This window comes from Rhinoderma darwinii, chromosome 3 (assembly GCF_050947455.1).
Source record: "Rhinoderma darwinii isolate aRhiDar2 chromosome 3, aRhiDar2.hap1, whole genome shotgun sequence".
Taxonomy (NCBI): domain Eukaryota; kingdom Metazoa; phylum Chordata; class Amphibia; order Anura; family Rhinodermatidae; genus Rhinoderma; species Rhinoderma darwinii.
The window spans coordinates 115,632,431-115,655,695 of NC_134689.1; the positions used below are offsets into that span (position 1 = coordinate 115,632,431).

At 40.7% G+C, this 23,265-nt stretch overlaps 1 protein-coding gene across 1 annotated transcript in view; it reads left to right on the top strand.

Moving 5' to 3' along the window:
* Nucleotides 1–5,850: 5,850 nt before the first annotated feature.
* Nucleotides 5,851–23,265, top strand: part of AFAP1L1 (actin filament associated protein 1 like 1) — a 73,705-nt gene continuing 56,290 nt past the window's right edge. The window contains exon 1 of the mRNA XM_075856596.1: nucleotides 5,851–6,241. Within this exon, the coding sequence (XP_075712711.1) occupies nucleotides 6,226–6,241 (16 nt within the window). The 5' untranslated portion in view covers nucleotides 5,851–6,225. The remainder of the gene's footprint in view (nucleotides 6,242–23,265) is intronic.

Consider the following 23,265-nt stretch of genomic DNA (forward strand, 5'->3'; position numbering starts at 1 on the left):
TGTCTATGTAACATTGAAATGTTACAACTTCTCAACAAACTGCTAGTCAAGACTAGTAGTAAAAGGACTACACAAAAATGTATGAATAAATGTGCATTCCTATGTATGGGGGTGACCACTTGCATTATTAAACAGGGGCCATGTCAACGCTGCACAGCGAGATCACATAGCACATGCCCACTCCTACAATCCACATCTCAGTTCTCTTCTCCCGACTGTATCCGGCTTTACTCTGCTCATTCTCATTGATTTACATTAATCCCATACCATATCCTTCACCATTTACATGAACTAACCATATTAACCCATTCTTACAGAGCGTATCATCTAAAGAACAGGGTTCTAGTTTATCTTGCTTCGGATTATGTTTCTTAGCCATAACTAATATTTGCCTCTGCATTGGACATATAATAATACTATTATATCTGTTTCACCAACCGCTGTGCAGAAAGATTTAGAGCTTTCTGAATTCAATCATTTGGATATTTTAGGGTCAGTGCCATTCAGCAAAATGTTCAGATTTTATGCAGGCATCATTCTCTCTGAAGTGTAAATGAAGTATTTGTAGTAGACATCATACCTACATTCTGTCCATGATGAATTTATTTTAAAAAATTGCCTGTGCACTTACATAATGGAACTGATAGTGGCCATAGAAAGGCTTTTAATTCCACTCACCTGACCATGATTCAGCATGTTTGAATACACCCAAAGGCCTAATGCATACAAACGTGTTTTTGCGGCCGCAATTCACCCGCAAATATGAGGGTAAATTGCGGACCCATTCATTTCTATGGGCTCATGCACTCGACCGTGGTTTCCACGGTTTCCGGACCACAAAAAGTTAGGACAAGTCATTATACGGTGCCGCTTTGCGGTTCGGGCTCATTGAAATCAATGTGTGCGCGGTCCGTGAATTTCGGACGGCCCGCAGATGACGCTTCACGGCTGTCTGTGCCGCAATCACTGGCCGTTCACACGGCTACTGTCGTGTGCATGAGACCTAAGGCTGGGTTCCAACGGGTTGCATACACTGCGTAAAAACTGTGCAGTGTATGCGACCCAGAATCCGCAGCACATTCTATCCGAAAAAACACACCATATTGTTATAATTTACACTGAGGAAAGCAGCGTAGAGAAAAAACTTTCATACTTACACCAGCCATTGTCCTGGTGATGCGTCCCTCCATTGCCGTCCAGTCCGGCGTCCTTGGATGATGCTGCAACCCATGTGACTGCTGCAGCCTGTGATTGGCTGCAGCGGTCACATGGGATGAAGCGTCATCCCAGGAGGCCAGACTGGAGGAAGATGCAGGGAGTTCTGGGTAAGTATTTTTTCTCAGTTGCAATTTTTGCAACACTTGGCTTTCTATTGCGGGTTTTGTATCCCCATTGAATTCAATGGGAAAAACCCGCAACAGAAAAGCAACGAAAACGCTGCATAAATTGACATGCTGCAGATTTAAATTCCGCACTGCAGGTGAATTTATGAACGTATCAGCTGCATTTTTTTTCCGCAGCGTGGGCATGAAATTTACTAAATCTCATCCACTTTGCTGCTTCTGTAAATGGTGCAGAATTTCTGCACAGAATTCCATTGCAGAAATTCTGCAGCATTTATGCTACGTGGGAACCCGGCCTCAGCAGTTCCATCGCATTTCCAGTGAAAATTCAGTAAGAAATATTGCAGCACACTGCGCTATTTCTACAGATAAAAGACCAGGCACCCTCATTGAAACCCAACAGAACCATTAAAGTCAGTGGAGGGAATTTATCAACATTTCTACGCCAGTTTTCTGAAATAGAAAAGTCGAAAAAAGGACTAAAAGTAAAAAAGGGCATAAATTATAGCAGAAAGCAACGCCAGCTCCTTGCTGGCATAGATTTTACTTTGTGAGGGGTAGCAAGGTAAAGGCGTATGCCGGGTCCCGTACCTTGCACTCCCAGATTGGACTACCCCTCCACTCATCAGACTATCTTCCCATTGGATAATAAAAAATTAAATAAAATGAGTACACGCACCTTGCTGCTCCTCTTCGCCTCTCTGAAGCCTCTCAGGCTCTCACTACTGGCCACGGCTCATACAAGATACTGATGACATTGAGTACTGCGTCACATATAAGGCACTGACGCTGCTCGGCGTCAGTATGTTGTATGAGCATGGAGGAAAGAAGTGAAGAGGAGCGGTGAGGTGGGTATCCATTATTTAATTTTATGTTCGAAGGGGTGTAGGGAAATGTATGGCGCACGGTCGCGGTAGTTGCGCCACAATTGTCGTGCATGACCAGCAGAAAGATGTGACAGATTTATTATGAAGCATGCACCTCTTAATAAATCTGTCGCATCCAACTCCAGCAGAGCAAATAGCTAAGACTGGCGTATGAAAGGCCAGTCCGAGTAAATCTTCCCCAATGGGTTCTGTCAAGTGCTGCTAGTGTCTGTGATGCAATGGCTCCAGCACTTCACTCCTATGATGGAACATAAGAAGGTAAAAACCTAGTGCAGATGTGAACAAAGCCTAACTACAACATATTTGTTTTGCAGCGAGGGAAGTAGCCTTTAAAATAAGTCAACCTAAAGTTTCCAAATCATTACAATTCTTTGCTACATGACCTTTTCAGCACTTACACAACCAAACGGACAGCTATACTGGATTGATATGGCAGGAGTCTGATGTACACAATTCTGTCTGCTAAGATTCTGATCAGGCAGTTTTAATGGAACATGTACGGGGTAAGCACTCCCCTGATACATAACAATTACCAGAGATAGCTGAGTGCAGCACAACTGCTATCAGCTATCAGTACTCTTCTATCAGTGCTTAAACCATAGACAGTACTGGACTAACTCTTCAGATGCCTATAGGCACGCTCCCATTAATAGCCACACTGGTAACCCCATTTCTTATGCAAATAAACATGTAAATATACTCAGAAATTAATGCATAATTTAACCAACAAGTATATAAGAACTCTAAAAGTATACCTGTATTGAATGATGACTACTATACCAACTCTCTCTATACTTTATGGATGAACAAAGTGTATTGAAAAGCAGGGAGATGTTGGAAAATTATGTATTGGTCTTTTCTGAGAGTTGATTAAGATAAATTCTACAGCCAGAGTACGGATAATTTTTGTCTCAACCTCGTGTGTATGTGAATATATATATATATATATATATATATATATATATATACAGTGGAGGAAATAAGTATTTGATCCCTTGCTGATTTTGTAAGTTTGCCCACTGTCAAAGTCATGAACAGTCTAGAATTTTTAGGCTAGGTTAATTTTACCAGTGAGAGATATATTATATAAAAAAAAATAAAAAAATCACATAGTCAAAATTATATATATTTATTTGCATTGTGCACAGAGAAATAAGTATTTGATCCCCTACCAACCATTAAGAGTTCAGCCTCCTCCAGACCAGTTACACGCTCCAAATCAACTTGGTGCCTGCATTAAAGACAGCTGTCTTACATGGTCACCTGTATAAAAGACTCCTGTCCACAGACTCCATTAATCAGTCTGACTCTAACCTCTACAACATGGGCAAGACCAAAGAGCTTTCTAAGGATGTCAGGGACAAGATCATAGACCTGCACAAGGCTGGAATGGGCTACAAAACCATAAGTAAGACGCTGGGTGAGAAGGAGACAACTGTTGGTGCAATAGTAAGAAAATGGAAGACATACAAAATGACTGTCAATCGACATCGATCTGGGGCTCCATGCAAAATCTCACCTCGTGGGGTATCCTTGATCCTGAGGAAGGTGAGAGCTCAGCCGAAAACTACACGGGGGGAACTTGTTAATGATCTCAAGGCAGCTGGGACCACAGTCACCAAGAAAACCATTGGTAACACATTACGCCGTAATGGATTAAAATCCTGCAGTGCCTGCAAGGTCCCCATGCTCAAGAAGGCACATGTACAGGCCAATCTGAAGTTTGCAAATGAACATCTGGATGATTCTGAGAGTGATTGGGAGAAGGTGCTCTTTGGCATTAACTCAACTTTGAGCTCTTTGGCATTAACTCAACTCGCCATTTTTGGAGGAAGAGAAATGCTGCCTATAACCCAAAGAACACCGTCCCCACTGTCAAGCATGGAGGTGGAAACATTATGTTTTGGGGGTGTTTCTCTGCTAAGGGCACAGGACTACTTCACCGCATCAATGGGAGAATAGATGGAGCCATGTACCGTCAAATCCTGAGTGACAACCTCCTTCCCTCCACCAGGACATTAAAAATGGCTCGTGGCTGGGTCTTCCAGCACGACAATGACCCGAAACATACAGCCAAGGCAACAAAGGAGTGGCTCAAAAAGAAGCACATTAAGGTCATGGAGTGGCCTAGCCAGTCTCCAGACCTTAATCCCATCGAAAACTTATGGAGGGAGCTGAAGATCCGAGTTGCCAAGCGACAGCCTCGAAATCTTAATGATTTACAGATGATCTGCAAAGAGGAGTGGGCCAAAATTCCATCTAACATGTGTGCAAACCTCATCATCAACTACAAAAACCGTCTGACTGCTGTGCTTGCCAACAAGGGTTTTGCCACCAAGTATTAAGTCTTGTTTGCCAAAGGGATCAAATACTTATTTCCCTGTGCACAATGCAAATAAATATATATAATTTTGACAATGTGATTTTCTTTTTCTTTTTTATATATATATAATCTATCTCTCACTGGTAAAATTAACCTAGCCTAAAAATTCTAGACTCTTCATGTCTTTGACAGTGGGCAAACTTACAAAATCAGCAAGGGATCAAATACTTATTTCCTTCACTGTATATATGAGACAACTACTTCACTTCCCACTGAGTGTACTGTTATTCTGATCCTAAAGATGGATCATCTGTAATAATGCACTTATCCCGATGACCAGGCATCCTTCCTCATAGGGCTCACCTTAGGCATGGCAGGTCTCAGCATAAAACGACATCAATTATATTAGTTTTGAATGGAGAATACTGGGTCAACTCCTTCCGAATCTTAAAAATTCCCCTCTTCCCCCCTTGACCCTGAGGAACAGGCTTTCTAACAGGGCTGCCCCTAGACACCTGCCTCTTGTATCTAATGAAAAGTCATGCAAATTACAAATTCTAGAGATGATTGCTATGTCTAGAACATGTAAGTGATTGTACAACAGTGATTAGATTGGAAAGCTCCATAATAGGGAAATACTGTTACATCCTTTTTTTGTTCCCATCTTGAAAAATATCTATGTGAACTATGGATTTTCCCTAACAACCCAACAATATCTTAACAGGAGGTCCATTTGAGGTGAAAATACTAATGTGTAAATCCAGCTTGTGACTCATTGTAGTAAGTGTGTGAGTTAGTATAGTGATTGGATAGCTTATATCAAACTATTGTACCTGGAATAATGTTAAAAAAATATGACTCCACTAGAATGTAACAAAGCGTAGCTGTACAAGCCATCAATCCTTGTATCTTGGGTTAAGCAAGTCCATGAAGCGCAGTAAATGATTTCTTTTCGAGCATCTGCTGGGAGTCGCCCACCTGTTTCTTACACATTCACTATCACAAGGGGTATATTTTTGGAAAGCAATCTTCAATGTCCCAATGGGAGAGTATGTGAGAAGCTCTTGGAGTGGAACATTTTCCCTCTCCTGGAGAAGGGTGAGGCAGGGCACTCCTCAATTGCAGACCCTCCCTGGAAAAGCTTGTCAGCAATGTGTGGGTTATAGAGTAGAGGGGGTTGGGAAGCACTAAGACCCTCTGATCAAGGGGCAGAGGAGGAGACACAGGACAGGACACAGGAAAAAAGTTACATGTTGCTTCAAACTTTTCGCCTGCTTGTCAAGAGAGGAGAGGAGGGGGGTGAGAGAACAGTGGGATCAGTCACCTCAGCTAAGCTCAGCAGCTCACATCCAGGAGGACTTCTGGCAGATAGCACTGCTCAGATCAAGCTCATAGGGAAACAATTAGGAAGGGTGAAATGTTCAGATGCAGGACCTGGAGGAGGATCTCTGGGCAGTCAAGATGATCAGATAAGGAGCTGATACAGGAGATCTTTTTGACAGTGCTCAAAGGCAGAACACATAGAAGAGGCATCAGCTTACATCAGAAGTGCAAGACTTCCACTCACTGCTGGACGAAAGCAGGGAGGAGTATTGCAGTGACCCAGTGACCGTAACACTGATACTGGCCAGTGACCCCGATCACACCTGGGAATGCAGCGCTGAGCAAAGACATGGACCGGATTAAAGGTTAGTGCATTCATTTTCTTTCATGTAATAAACTTCATGTATTTTTCTCATTAGAGATGAGCGATTTTAGACCTTGGCAAATCGATTCTACCTGTTTGCCTTTTCCATTGTATCTACAATATAAAGGTCAGCCTGATTTGCTGTAAATCTCGAACCTGATGAATTCATTCTGCCATCTCAAGTCATGATTTATTGATATACATAAATGTGTTATTAGAGGGTTGGGAATCTGGTTAATTTCTAGTATTGCGATGGAGAAGCTGTGAAACTACAAATCTCTACACACCCAGCCATCAGAACCAGGCGGTCAATGCAGTACAACACTAACCCCATTACTTCCAAAATGCTAAAAATACTTGGCATGGATATTGTGCAGTCTATAGGATATTGGCTCACCTTTTCAATCAGTATGGAGAATTCTCTTGACTCCAGACAAAATAAGGGAAGCAGGGTACATTGTTGACCCAATATATTAGCATACTCCTGTGCCATGTTCGAGGCATGATACCTTGAACCTGAACTTTTCTTAGACAAAGTTAGTCTCTCTCAATGATATTTGTTGTGAGTCATAAGCTATAACTTCTTTTAATCATCTATTTTGTAAGACAGTTGCTGTAACCCCTCTGTAATCCTTCAATCTCATGTTACAATGTGTCAGCTGAGTCAGTTCAGGTGCCCCACACACATACACAATGAAGGGCTATGGTTATGGACAAACTATTACCATGTAAACATCTGTAGGGGAGCAGAGGATGCTTGACGTCTTGTGGTTTTTCTACTTTAAACATATTAGTATAGCATTGACTTAGATGAGATGAAAGAATTCACATTGGTCCCAGCTCTGGTGGAGGATACAATCTTATGTTAGCACACTGAAAACATAACTCATTTTATACATACAATGGTCAACAGTCTAGTATACATGTAAACCATAAGTTCCATGCATAAAAAGAATCCATTAGTAATCATGGTCTTATCAAAAATAGAGCTGAACTCCCATTCCTTACACCTTACTGGAACTAGATTTCATGATGCCTACGTTAAAAAAGGAACTTCCAACCGATAAATATTGGTTGATAGAAAAATATAGACACTGCCGGTATTTTGACATTTTTGAGAATAGCTACATGGTACAAGAGTGAATTGTGCCATTGTAAGGCCTCGTTCACATCTGATTTGGAGGCTCCGTCGTAGATCCAGCCGAGACTATCGGAGATTACCTGAGACAATACCTGGTAAAACCACGGACACCCCGAAGGAAAGTCGACGGAACCCATTAAAGTCAATGGGTTTCGTTGGCCACCGGTGGTGTTCGTCGTGCAACGGAACCGTTATTCCTTTGTTCTGCTCCTCTGAGCAGAATAACGACACATACCAACGCAGGTGTGGACAAAACCTAATATGTATTTTGCAAGCTCTGGTACTGTGAACGTGTAATATGTGTGTAGATGTGTCCAATGCTACCTATCTACTGATTATAGCATAGTTTTAAAAGGAATTTCCTATTACAGAAAGTAATGGGATATGCAGAATCCCCATTAATCCTGAGAATAAAGGGGCTGCAGCAATGGCTTAGCGATACAGCCTCTTCAAAGTTTTTTCCTGTACATTAGTGTACTTGGCCACTGGCTGATTGGAACCCCTTTAAGTACATTAGCACTTGATATCACAGACAGGATTGGGGGGGGCGTCAAATTGAACACTAAAACCAGCACACTGGTTGCTGTTTTCAAGAAATAAACAATCTGGGCAGCACTGATCTATTGTGTTATACCTGATGCAGAGCCTGAGGGGGGCGGTGCATGACACAGGGATTCAAAGAGAGAATGCCTGAGTCATGCACCGCCCCCTCAGGCCCTGCACCAGGTATAACACAATTTATCCGTTTTGCCAAAGTGTTTCTATTCATTTTTGTACTGGAAAAAAGTTTCTTGTTAGTGATTCTTTTTTTTACCATATACTGTAGGTGACTCCACTATCAGTGTGGTGGAAAGTGGAAATAAACTGCTTGCAGGTATGACCTGCACCAAGTCTTGCTGTTCTCTTGACCTCATGTTGCACCATATTCTGATAGGAGGAAAAGTGTGTATGGTTTTAAAGATAAAATGGTCATGTGTCTTTTTTTTCATCTTATTCACTATTCTAAAGGTATATAAACCATATCACAGAATTACCTGCTAAGCTGATAGAGAAGAGTCCTGGAGAGGTAAACCGGGCTCCTGTAGTGTCACAGTCATTGTGTCACAATGTCACCGCATGTGTCACATCCTTTGAACCTGTAACAGCAGGGACATTTACAGGCATAATTGCATACACATGACTTCATTGATGTTAGTAGTCTGAACAGGCCTGTGATCCTGTACTGACACTATTCCTAGGTAATGTTGTAGCAGTAATAACACTGCAAGTTGTGCTAAGCATTAGCCAGGCGGCACCTTACGGTAATGAAAATGACATGCTTGTGAAGCGGTGATACATAGTGTTATAGAAAACCCACTTGCCAAAATGACAACTTGTTAATACACTCAGTTTTGCAAAGATCATGCCCACATTTTTCAAGAAGCATTTAAAGGAAACGGCAATTAGGGGTTTTACAAGTTGTTGGAAATCAATGGAGGGAAAACTTCCCCAAAAACATGAATACGACACCCGGGATAGGACATTTGGTGGTTAAAGAGGCTCTGTCACCAGATTTTGCAACCCCTATCTGCTATTGCAGCAGATAGGCACTGCAATGTAGATTACAGTAACGTTTTTATTTTTTTAAAAACGAGCATTTTTGGCCAAGTTATGACCATTTTCGTATTTATGCAAATGAGGCTTGCAAAAGTCCAACTGGGCGTGTTGAAAAGTAAAAGTCCAAGTGGGCGTGTATTATGTGCGTACATCGGGGCGTTTTAACTACTTTTACTAGCTGGGCTTTGTGTATAGAAGTATCATCCACTTCTCTTCAGAACGCCCAGCTTCTGGCAGTGCAGACACACAGCGTGTTCTCGAGAGATCACGCTGTGACGTCACTCACAGGTCCTGCATCGTGTCAGACGAGCGAGGACACATCGGCACCAGAGGCTACAGATGATTCTGCAGCAGCATCGGCGTTTGCAGGTAAGTCGATGTAGCTACTTACCTGCAAATGCTGATGCTGCTGCAGAATCAACTGTAGCCTCTGGTGCCGACACGATGCAGGACCTGTGAGTGACGTCACAGTTCTGCACTGCCAGAAGCTGGGCGTTGTGAAGAGAAGTGGATGATACTTCTCATCAGAACGCCCAGCTAGTAAAAGTAGTAAACACGCCCCGATGTACGCACATAATACACGCCCAGTTGTACTTTTACTTTTCAACACGCCCAGTTGTACTTTTGCAAGCCTCATTTGCATAAATACGAAAATGGTCATAACTTGGCCAAAAATGCTCGTTTTTTAAAAATAAAAACGTTACTGTAATCTACATTGCAGCGCCGATCTGCTGCAATAGCAGATAGGGGTTGCAAAATCTGGTGACAGAGCCTCTTTAAAAAATACTGAGTTTTCGCAACGCATAGAATGATCTCAAGTAAGCAAGTAAACAGTTGCTAAAGCCATCACCAACAGTTTTTTACCTGTATAAGTTGAACTAGCAACACAGTGAACCTTTAATCTAGTGCTATCAAGAAGCAACCAATCAGATTCCAGCTATCATTTTTTTGTCAGTTTAGGGCAGGGCAGGTCATGCTAGTACTTTCTGAGCACATTACCAGCACTGAACTACAGAGCTTGTGTGTGATTCCCTGATCAACCCATTCACCATATCAGCCAAAGCCACTGCAAAGTGCAACTCCTACTATGGAGGACCGCTGGCACAGTATAGCGCTTCGCTGCGGTAAGCATTTGCACAATACACCTCCGGTGGTTACCCAAGATCAAAGAAAATGGGTTGTCCAAACTGTGGTCCTTATAAAGGTGTTTTCCCATCTGGACAACTCCTTCTCTAAATGAGGTCCCGCTGGTGATCAGTTGATCAATGCAGATCGAGCAGCTGAAACCCCAAGATATTATTGTCAGGTATGCATACATTTCTCCTGTAGTTTCCATGGCAGGATAAATGTGGTGTTGCATGGCGCACATTCAAATGAATGAGAGATTGTATGCCCTTACAGAGCAGGAGCCGCTCTTTGCAGTAGTTCTCCGCCCTGGCTCATTGAGTAGGAGTCTGGAACAGGGAACCCCCCATCCTCTATGATAGCCACATCCTCTAATAGGGGATCTTCTAATGGAACAACCAATTTAAATCATTAGTTTAATGTAGGTTATAGATCAAAAAATGGAATTAAATCCCATTCTAGTCCTGTCCAAATAAGAGCTTTACTGAATTCTTCATCTAAACACGCTCTATAGAAAAACCATTACCATTGTGTTACGGCTGCTCAAGTTCACATATAAAACGGACAATTCCATATGTTTCTGAGCTCTAAAACAAACACTTGTCTCCTCCATTGCCCAGTTGTGACATGTAGGAACAGAGCAGGTTATTAATACTATCACCAGCTGTGGGTGGCCGTTATCCGCAGTTATGTGGTGGTTAGCTAAGAAGACAGCTACACAAGGCTTGAATTCAGGCATGAGTGTCTTGTACTGGTATTCCCCTGAAATAAACAGAGAAGATATTAATTCTCGTCTCCTGCTGTGATGCGACTTTAAGAGTTTAATTATGTTAATCCAAAGTCACAGGCATGGCACGAATCCTAATACCATTTACTTATAATTATCATTAAACAATTATATGGACTGTTTATTAAACGGTCACTTGGACAACATAAGTAAGTGACAGAGCTCATAGAAAATGTATGGATTTCGGGTTTAAAGAATTGTAAAAAATATTGGGGAATTTGACTAGGAAATCTTAGGGTTCACAGCTAAGAATAAAGACATATTAGTGTTTCTTTAAATGCCCTTCTATTTAGATATCTGATGCTGTTGATGTGATGCTGATCTCAGTTTTTAGTGATACAAAGGATCATTGTTGGCATCCACATAGTTAACAGTGCCCTGAACATAACAAATATGGAGCTTTGTTTCAGCTTGTTGCGCTCTAGCAGTAACTAACCACACTGAATACGTCATACTGTCTAGTAGCAACAAAAAAATGTCAATTTATGAAAGATTTTAGTGATTTTCAGCGCTGTTTATGGTAAATACAGTTATGCCTATTGTATAAAAACATTATTAAAAAATGACTATGGCTGTGATGGCAACTTAGAGAAAGTCCCCTTCAAAGTGTATGTTAGTATAAAGCAATCCTTCTTGAAAAGTATTGTGCCTCAGTAGTTTTTGGTTCTTTTTGTACTTTGAAGTCATTCATTTGCAGGATGTTAAAATGGTTGACCCATGAGGAACACCCCTATCCATATGCACTGTGACCCGTGTTTGGAACCCACCTCCATTAGAATGGTGAACTCCTAAGTAAGACTCGCTCCGGTGTGTATTACTCAGTGGCCTTTTCATTTCTGATACAATGTTTGGCTGGACAAAACTTCCCCTGGCAATCAGCTGCGATCCCAGGATCAGCCGATAATAGGGGCAGCTTTTTTCTTTTCAGAGAACAGGTTGACTTAGTGGGACAACCCTTTTTGTATTAAATGATTTATCCTAGAAATACAAGAGCTTTTCTATTTTATAGCTCTTAATAGCTTCTACTTTGACAGCCTAAACCAGAATACATCGGGGCTTATCTCTGAAGTCATGTAATATCCGGATTGCACAGTAAAGGAAAACAAAAGACAATTGATGAGGGGTCACAGCAAGAGCCTAACCATCTTCAAGCCCCCCCCCCCCCCCCCCCCCCCCCCGCTGGCACACACTAATCACTCTCAATAGTTTACTTCCAAAGGAAATTGAAATAATCTGAGAGGAAATGAAAATGATTGAGTATTTTTTTTTTTACTTTGTTATAATTTACAGTGTTAGGCCCCATGCACACGAACATAAAAACGCCATGGACTTCTATTGGCCACATGTCCTATTTCAGACCGTAATTACGGCACGGGCAGGCCCATAGAAGTCTATGGGGCTCCCGTAATTACGGGTGACTACGTGTGTGCACCCGTAATTACGGGAGCGTTGCTAGGTGACGTCAGGGGATAGTCACTGTCCAGGGTGCTGAAAGAGTTAAACGATTGGCAGTAACTCTTTCAGCACCCTGGACAGAAACTACCGATCACAATATAGATCAACCTGTAAAAAAGAAAAGACGTTCATACTTACCCAGAACTCCCTGCTTCTTCCTCCAGTCCGGCCTCCTGGGATGACGTTTCAGCCCATGTGACCGCTGCAGCCAATCACAGGCTGCAGCAGTCTCATGGACTGCCGCGTCATCCAGGGAGGTCGGGCTGGATGTCAACAGAGGGACGCGTCACCAAGACAACGGCCGGGTAAATATGAATTTCTTTTACTGCGGAAAGGGCTGCCCCTTCTCTCTATCCTGCACTGATAGAGAGAAGGGCTGCCGATTAGTGCAGTGCAATTTTTCAGCGAAAACGTGCCCGTAAATACGGGTGGAATACTGGTAACACCGGACCCATATTTACGGGCACAGGTCCGTAAATACTGGTGCAATACGAGTCGAATACGTGTGACCAAGGACCCATATTTACGCCAGTATTTACGGGAGGAAAAAAATACGTTCGTGTGCATGAGGCCTTAAAATTAAAGTTTCTACTATGTCCATAATAGCCTTGACACCCCAGTCCTGTATACATTATTTGGCAGTGCTGTTGTCAGTGTCTTTCCTCAAATAAAAGTTCATGTACTGTTGACAATAATAAACTATCTAGCAACTATTCAAAATTCTTTTGTGACACCATCCTAGTTAACACTAAAAGGTGACGAGACAGATACAGTCTAGCTATTATCTGACATCAGCTTCTATTATTGAGCTTATATACAATTCATGGGGCACACACTGAGCTGGAATATTCCCTCCCTCAGCACCTCCACCTCCACCCTGGCTTTTGATTCTACAGGATAGGAGCATTTCCTGGTTTTCCGGCCCGTTCTCCCGCCTCTACAAGCAAAGCCTGGCTCCGACACAGGATGCTGCTGCACAGGAAACTTCTGAGCTGAAATCTCTGACCTTGGAGCTGCACCTGATCTATTCCGCCTTGTATAGCAAGGGAAGGGAAGGGCTGACCAGCCGCAGGAACAGCAGCTTCAGTGGGTGTAGTGTGAACCTATTAAGGATATACCTAGAAAGTGCTTAAGTTAAGGATGACTGATAGCAATTTCTTATCAGAATTTCTTATCAAAACATCAGGATAGAAAAACTGCAAATCTAAGCTAAATGACACCAAGATACACCAAATCTGGAAGCATCTCTAAGCTAGTGTTCATCTTTCCCAGGGGTAGTCCTTAATTTTCATTCTCCCTTTTCTTTTGTCCTCCTTTTCTATAAAATGTTTATTATTGGGATTTACCAGTAGATTTGCATTAAAGGGGTTTTCCCATTAGAGAAATTTATGACATATCCACATAGTCGTGAATGGCAGTTACGGAAGCAGCGCAGCTTGATGGGCACTTCTTGTGTACCATACGGTCAAGCTGTTCCCACAACAGCTCTATGGGGTTGAGATCTGGTGACTGCGCTGGCCACTCCATTACAGATAGAATACCAGCTGCCTGCTTCTTCCCTAAATAGTTCTTGCATAATTTGGAGGTGTGCTTTGGGTCATTGTCCTGTTGTAGGATGAAATTGGCTCCAATCAAGCGCTGTCCACAGGGTATGGCATGGCGTTGCAAAATGGAGTGATAGCCTTCCTTATTCAAAATCCCTTTTACCTTGTACAAATCTCCCACTTTAGCAGCACCAAAGCAACCCCAGATCATCACATTATCTCCACCATGCTTGACAGATGGCGTCAGGCACTCTTCCAGCATATTTTCAGTTGTTCTGCATCTCACAAATGTTCTTCTGTGTGATCCAAGCACCTCAAACTTCGATTCGTCTGTCCATAACACTTTTTTCCAATCTTCGTCTGTCCAATGTCTGTGTGCTTTTGCCCATATTAATCTTTTCCTTTTATTAGCCAGTCTCAGATATGGCTTTTTCTTTGCCACTCTACCCTGAAGGCCAGCATCCCGGAGTCGTCTCTTCACTGTAGACGTTGACACTGGTGTTTTGTGGGTACTATTTAATGAAGCTGCCAGTTGAGGACCTGTGAGGCGTCTATTCCTCAAACTAGAGACTCTAATGTACCTATCTTGTTGCTCAGTTGTGCAGCGGGGCCTCACACTTCTCTTTCTACTCTGGTTAGAGCCTGTGTGTGCTGTCCTCTGAAGGGAGTAGTACACACCGTTGTAGGACATCTTCAGTTTCTTGGCAATTTCTCGCATGGAATAGCCTTCATTTCTAAGAACAAGAATAGACTGTCGAGTTTCACATGAAAGCTCTCTTTTTCTAGCCATTTTGAGAGTTTAATCGAACCCACAAATGTAATGCTCCAGATTCTCAACTAGCTCAAAGGAAGGTCAGTTTTATAGCTCCTCTAAACAGCAAAACTGTTTACAGCGGTGCTAACATAATTGCACAAGGGTTTTCAAGTGTTTTCTAATCATCCATTAGCCTTCTAACACAGTTAGCAAACACAATGTACCATTAGAACACTGGAGTGATGGTTGCTGGAAATGGGCCTCTATACACCTATGTAGATATTTCATTAAAAACCAGACGTTTGCAGCTAGAATAGTCATTTAGCACATTAACAATGTATAGAGTGTATTTCTGATTAATTTTATGTTATCTTCATTGAAAAAAACTGAGCTTTTCTTTCAAAAATAAGGAAATTTCCAAGTGACCCTAAACTTTTGAACGGTAGTGTATATATATATATATATATATATATATATATATATATATATATATAAACACATTTATATAATTCGAGATAGATAGACGGACGGACGGACGGACGGACGGACGGACAGACAGACAGACAGACAGACAGACAGACAGAATTGCATATAGACAAATTATATATTACTTCGTAAATACATTGAATTACTTAATTGCTCTGAACCTGAAGTTACAGATAGCATTATAAACTACAGCTGTATTCACAAGTCTGCTGGTTACTATTGGAAACAGTAAATAAGTTTGACGACAGACGTATCATTGCTTAGCTGAATTCACGTAATAAAGTGTAACAATGCACATTACCATAGCAAACACTTTGCAGAAAAAAGAACCACCAAAGAATGTTTTAAGATGTCAGCTCTAAAGTCTCTAAAGATGTCAGCTCTAAAGTCTAAAAATTGTGACTGCAACTCTGGGCTATAATACAGGCTGTAACACAGGATTATATTTTTGGGTGTGCGAACTAATTTTATGTTTTATCTTTTACTTGGTTGTTTAAGTAACTCAGGATTAGTACAAAATAAGTGCAATGAATTTACACAACTTTTTATGTCGATTAGGTGAATATACTCTTTAACAGTGTGAATTTCTTTGTATGCTATATAAACTTGTCACTGGTCTAGTTTGTGAGAGATTGTATATCACAGATGACTTTTGTTTTTATACTGCCAACCAGTTAGATCAGCAACATCTGCTCTTTCAGACAAAGTCCACCCTATGGCCCATGGGGCATATGTGATTGGCTGCAACACATGGAATTGCTATATGAATAAACTCCACATTCAAGCTGGTGGGTGTTTCCTTCTTATTTCTCATTCTGTCAGCCTTCCAGTGGTTCTATTCACAATGGCACATTTATTGACCCACTACCATCCCCCAGGTGTCCTGTGCATGGCCTGGCTTTAATGTCCAGAACTATGGCTGAGATTTAGCAGGTATGAACACTGCCTGTATAAGGAAAGGTTTTTAGAAACCTAAACACCAGCTTATTGCTCCCACAAGTTCCTATTATATATTGTTTATATGAAGCTCTTCTAGTTTACTTAGCACTTTACTAAATATTCCTGACTGCTGTAGGCTCTATTCATGCCAGTATCCCTCACCCTACATCAGAAAGTGTCTGTATCTAAGTATTGCTAATCCTTAGGCCATCAATGTATGATCAGTTGAGGTCCAAATGACCCCCACCACCCAAACCATGATATACCTCTGACACAAAGACAACATAAACCTATGCACCTATTCTGTATTGTGTAGAGTTCTATTATATTTAGAAAATAAAAATTCTAGTTTTGCTCTAGATGCAGTGCCAAGTCTAGTTCATTAAATAAAACAACAGGCACATTTTAGGAACATATGCAAAATATTTGACTATAGTGGATAAGTACATACAAGGATACTATATATACACTGAACTAGGTGTTGTAATATTTTGCACTTGTCTAACGCTAGTAAATAATCTAACACTTTCAAGGGTAAAAAAATACAAGAAATTGAACACTGTTCTCAAGCAGACAATTTAGATATTGCCCCTACTATATAGATCACCAACATGTTACAAGATATTTTTCAAAGGTATGACATGTGACCCTTGGTCCTTTACTAAAACCCCATATTATGTTACCTCAAAAGATACCATTGTAATTGTACACAAAGCCTTGCAATTTGACACAGATGTATCAGCAATGTGAACCTAAGTACATCACTGTTATGAATTATCTTCAGAAGAATAAGTCTTTAAGGGCCTGTTCACATCGGTGTTGGTTTCCATTCATGGGTTCCGTTGCAACTTTCTGTCGGTGGAACCCATGAATGGAAAGCGAGACGGAAACGAAAGCTTCCGTTTGCATTAGCATTGATTTCAATGGTAATGCTTCCGTGGTAAATAGTTTTCGTTTGCTTCCGTTGGGTTTCTGTTTTTTAGCGTAAACAATAGCGTAGTCGACTACACTGTTGATTCCGCCAAAAAAACGGAAACCTTATAGAACGGAAGCATTACCACTGAAATCAATGATAATGCAAACGGAAGCTATGGTTTCCGTTTGCCTTTCCATTCATGTGTTCCTCCGACGGAAAGCTGCAACGGAACCCATGAACGGAACCCAACGCTGATGTGAACACAACCTAAGCTGCACAGTATATTTTAGTATTTTGTTTGGGGCAGCTTTATACAGTGAGAAGTAGTCCACACTTTAAGATGAACTGGCATATCAATAGAATAACACTATAATCCAGTTGAATATCAAGGAGCATCTTATTTGCCCCATTTACCCTTGACCTGGTCGCCTTATATTCTGCTGTCCACCACTATAAGCTTTCATCTTTTTTATGACAAGGTTCTCTACCAATAGTCTTGGTCTGATTGAATTAAAGGATACAGTGGGTACATTATAAGACTCTCGGATAGTTTATAGGCAGTGTGGCATTTGCATTGCCTGCAGCTGTTTCACTGTAACTTATATGGGGTGGATAACTTCTTTTACATGTTATAGAAATATCCACAAGTGTGTTCTGTATAATAGGACATATCCGTATAATTTGGAACTTTCTAAATATATCTGTGGATTAAGCAACTGTTATACCATCTTCTTGGTGAATATGATCTGCTTTAAAGAAATCTAAAGTATATCTAATAAGAATCTAAATTTAGTTGTATTGAATAAGGTATGTAGAACAGGCGTATGTTTATTTTTATGTATAAATTAACTAACTTTTAGTTCTTAAAAACACGGCTTCTATATTGTAGGCACACAAGTTCTTTACTGCATTTTCTGAATAGACTGCGCAGGACAATGTGTATGATTTATGGCAGGTGAAAGTACCATAGCCTTATGCAGATTCAGTGGAAAGGAGCTCCTCATCCTAAGACTAATAGGTGGCAGGTATCGCTATCACGTCTCCCCCTGACATACAGATCAGAATGTATGTATGTACACTAGTCCTCTGCTTTTATTGAAGGTGTAATCCTGCCTATCTAGTTTCCAGCGATAAGACATATCAAATGTCCAGTCCAGTCATTACAACTTAATGGGACCCTGACAACTATTACTCAGGTTGTTCCCGGCATGTCTCCACCAAATGCTATTCGTTGTTATTTCCTCATGCTTGCCCAACGTTTTAGAAAAAAACATATTTGCCTATATCTTTCCACTATCAGTGTTGGAAGTAGTTGCCCATTCTGAAGATTATAAGTGTGTCATTGAGCCTTTAGTACTAGGTCTTAGTCCAATTTCATGGGTATCTGATCTTGATGTGTCCCTGCTGGTACATTGTCACAGCGATTATCATTGCTCATCTGGTGACCTCTATGTTAACCTCAATGCTTATGTAGTTTTAGATAGGTAGATCGAATAGCAAATGGTGACATTACTGACTTATTCTAGAACCGTGAGAAGGTGACCATTACATTGTTACAATCTATTGCTGCATATCAGTGTCTTCTGCTACAAAGACAATAATAAATGAGCAGATTCGGAGTCTTAAATAGGTTTTTACACACATTCATTGGAAAAACTGGACAAATGCTAAAGGCATATTGGGTTCCAGTTACAATGAAACAAATAAACATTTTCAGATATTCTAAAGTTTAAAAGTAAGGTAAATTTACAATGGTTGTGTGTTGCTCTGAAACTGCAATAGCCACACCAGATGCCTGGCAGAGTGCAAAGAAACAGGATCAGCATGAGATTTGAACTCTTCTGTGGGTGGCCATGCTCAGTAATAGACTAAAACTTTATTATTAACCTTTGAACACCAACTACTTATGACAAAACCCTCAAAAATAATGAAATTTTATCTTCCAAACTCACTTAGGCCTGATTCACACGAACGTGTTAAACGTCCGTGGGACGGCCGTTGAAACAGCGTCCGTCCCACGGACCTATGTAATTCAATGTGGCCGTTCACACATCCGTTGTTTCAACAAACCGTGTGAAGGGTCCGTGGGAAAATAGGAAATGTCCTATCTTTTCACGCATCACGCATCCCTCCATAGACTCTCAACTATGGGGGATGTGTGACATCGCGTCCCGCAGAGCTGAGCACAGATGCACCTCGGACGTGAAAAACTGCAGTTTTAAACGTCCGAGATGCGCAGCTTTCCTGTGAATCAGGTCTTAATTTGTGGAGAAGGTGAATATTGGACCAATAAAAATGAGTATTGCAGGTCTGGATTTACTCCCTTTATGTACATATTAACGTCCACCGGCGAAGATTTATGCTTCATTCTGGCTTTTTGAATAAATCACTGCAGGTTTCAGAGACAAAATCTCCCAGCATTCCTTGCTGCCTCAATGTCTACTTAGAGTTTGCGCAAGTAATTAGCATTTACACTGTACAGCAATCGGATGTAGGAAAAACTAACTGTCCCAATAAAGTATAAAAGGTCGAGTAAGTTTTTAGGGGTGTGTCTGACAACAAGCTAATTATCTATTTCCAGTGACAACCAGCAGAATTGTGAATGTAACTCCCAATTATAATGCAGACTGTAATTCAGTACAATGTATTTATACAGTTACCCGACGCTTTATGTCAATTATATATAGAAATTAGAGAATCACAACAGTTGCACCTGTGTTTGGCCATGGTAAGTCATACATCTACAGTCTCATAGGATACAATGCAAGAATCTCGAAAACTCCTGCAATGTTTTATGACTCACTATTCTTCTTAACTTTATAACAAGAACATCATATTTTATTTTATTGAACGGCAATCCCTAATAACATGATTCAGTCAACATAACTGCACCAAGTGCTTTAGCATGCTGGAACATGAAGAGTTAAGAGTCAGCTGACAGTGTCTAATACAGGTACACAACTGTCAATGTTGGCTGGTTCTTCTCATCCTTGAATCTGTGAAAAGTTATCTTATATGTTCCTGGTTACAATGACAGTCATATCCGCCTTTCTCCCTCTGTTGCCCCCCTGGGTTCCATTAACATTGACCGGCAATGGAATGACATCAGAGCTTTTCCTTCCTCAGAAATAGCATTTCCTCCTCCTTACAGGTGAAGACTCTGAGCCGGTCTTTTTTGTCATATGCATACACTCATGTTTATTAATGTCTCTGATTATGTTTATCCGTTCCTATGTTTGTCAGCCTATTTATTCTTTTCTGGGCCATTTTTCAAAATGCAAAGAGGAACACACATGCTAAACACATATCATTTGCATCTATTTTGAGTTCTGTCTATTTAAAAACAGCTTGCTTCCTTTATTAATATATGTTGCCTCCTGGAAACAAAATATACTTAAACAAAGGGGGTATAGGTATACTATAGTACAAGAGTCAATGTGAGCATTGGATTATGGGACATAATTATGACGTTACATAATTAGAATATAAATTGTGTGTAATATATACACAAATATATAGATGTAGGTGTGGGTGTTTGTGTAGGTGTTTTGGGGCAAGGGGGAGTGCAAATTAGCTTGACACAGAAGGGGGATGCCAGACTAATTCAGACCCCCAATACACAGTGCAGCTAACCTGTAGACACGGATCATAGCTGTGCCCTTATAGAACTAAACTGTTTAAAATTGTAGTAAAAACTGTAGAGCTTCAGTGCAAAAGTGGCTGCACAAGTGCCCTAAAGTGCATATAGAATATGCCCTAAAGAAAATAGAGAAAATGATAATCACAGTGTCACCCAGAATGCAGAAATTGTATAGTCTTTAGCTGGCCATGTGATGCTGTGCTGAAGCATTATGGGATTGATAGCAAAGCAGAGAGGAAGAGAAGGCTGGGGAAACCTAAGATGCAGGATTTTTCAAAGAACAGACAAGGCAGCAGTTCAAAAAGTAAGTACAGGATACATAAAAGAAGTGTAGAGTGTGGTATACAGTCAGGTCGGGAATTCAAACACGGAAAGTTATGTTTCCGCTGTAGGTCTTCATTAAGATGCTGAGCATAGCTGTTGCTAAGGACAATTGGAAATAGTCTTACCCAATTTAGGAAGTATGAGGTAGATTTAATTTGTGTCACTGTTTTTATGAGTTTAATCTTTGCAGTCTTCTGTCCTCTAATATTAAAAGTGTTATTATTTTCTAAGAAATAAATCATTTCAATATTGGCTACTGATAATATAAAAATGTAACTTATTGAAATTATACTGTTTGGCACCCTAAAAAAAAGACATATTTAACACAAAACGAAATAGGCCTTCCACAGCAGCTTCTTAAGTAAATGCATAAGAAGTATAAGTTTTAGTAGATTCCTTTGTTGTTATGGAATTGCAAGTTGAAACGATTCCCCAAAGTCTGTAGGAGACTGCCGGGAGAGAGCGTGCAAATAAAACCGCAACCTCAAATACATCACAACTCTGATCGACAGAGTCTAAGGCTACTCTAAGGTTTTCGCCAGAGCCGACCGCAAGGTGGGATGGTCTTTGCTGCATAGAACAACACAGGATGTCTTAGCAGAGTTTAGTGTTCGATAAGAGGAGCAATGCAGGCAAACCTGAACAAGATAACCAGCCAGCCAGAGGGTAAACAGAAAGTCCAAAACAGAGCAAGTGGAAATCAGGTACAGCAGAGGTCAGAACCAGCCGGGAGCAGATAATCAAAATCAGTAAACAAGGGATTAACGAGAGACAAGCCGAGGTCAGTTCCCAAGAAGTCCAGAAGTCAGAAGTACAGGGAGTCTTGATCAGAGCTTGATCAGAACACCAGAAGACTAGGAAAATCACAAGCAAAGACCAAGTGGAGGAAGCCAAATATAAATACAACCCCACACCTAATTGGCAGAAAGATAAGCTCAAAGTATAACAGAACCGCGCAGAAGCTAGAACAGAAGTCATGGTGATCTTAAGGGAACAGGCGTTTTCCTAACATTTGTTTTGTTTTTTGACCTTTTCTCTACTGATTAAAAGGCAAAAATACCAATGTTAACCATGTAAACAAACTCCTTTTAATGTTTAGAACAAACCAAGAATAGCTGTGCACTGCCGGGGTTATTATGAACCTTTGAAATTATCCTACAATGTTGTTTTATTGTCTTCTACTATACTGTCCATTCCCAAAATAGAAAACTGTGCACCATGCCCTGAGAAAAAAAAAAGCATAAAATGTACCATAACGTTTTTGCTAAATGTCAAACTACTTTTGTATCACTCTATTTAGTTTATATTGTTTACACTTAAAGTATTTGTACTGATGGTTCTTTGCATATGTAATGAGAGAAAAAGGATTTAAAAAAAGTTTTGGGGGAAAAATCTGACCATCTAGCTGGGGGCTTCTCAAGTTTTTATACCCGGGCCCTGCATGATGCCAGAACATGATGACACCTGCTGGGCACTGATCAAAGTCCATGCCAAAATTACAAATACTAATGAATTTGGTTTGGTTTGGTTTTTATACCACACACTCGGCAGTCGGAAGAAGTGTAGTTCAGCGCATCTTCTTACTCTTTTTGTTCACATTTCCTAGGTTAGCAATACGTGGATAACTTGAAGCCAGTTATTTAAATACCTTTACAGTTTCTTATTTCATAAGACTAAAGTCCCTGGCTCTTTTTTGACTGGGACCTCATTCTTCGTTTATTTATTATTTTCATTCCTTGTGATGTTTTAGTGTTCGGCAGCTTGTCTCCATTGAAGTGCCTGTGTCCATCTGAGAGGAAACCTGACAATCTCAGTGTTTATAGATAAAAATAAACTTGCTTTGCTCCTCACATTCCCTTGGGTTCCTCTACAAACCAACATATTTTACATTACTTGAAGAGTTCATTAGTGTTGTCCCTGGAAAGTGACTGAAGTATTTGCATTTCATACAGGCCTGAATAAAAAGTACCAGTTTCATGTACCAATTCTGTATTTTTCTTGAGTTGCTGGTTACAGTCACCAGCTGTCATATTCCATCAGTATTTTCAAGTGTATTTGATCAGTCCTAAATCAAGCTACTATTATAGAACATGCACTCACAGTTATACCTGGCCAACCGTCCATCACAGGTTGTGTAGTCAACATAAAGTCAATTTCAATTATTTTCAACATTGCAGTTTGATAAAAACAACCATATAGTGTCCCTAGGGTGCAAAATTAGATGGTTTGAGAACTAAAAAAAACATTGTTTTACATATTTGAGTGCAGCATGGGCGTAACTATAGCAGTAGTAGACATAGCAGCTACTATGGGGCCCA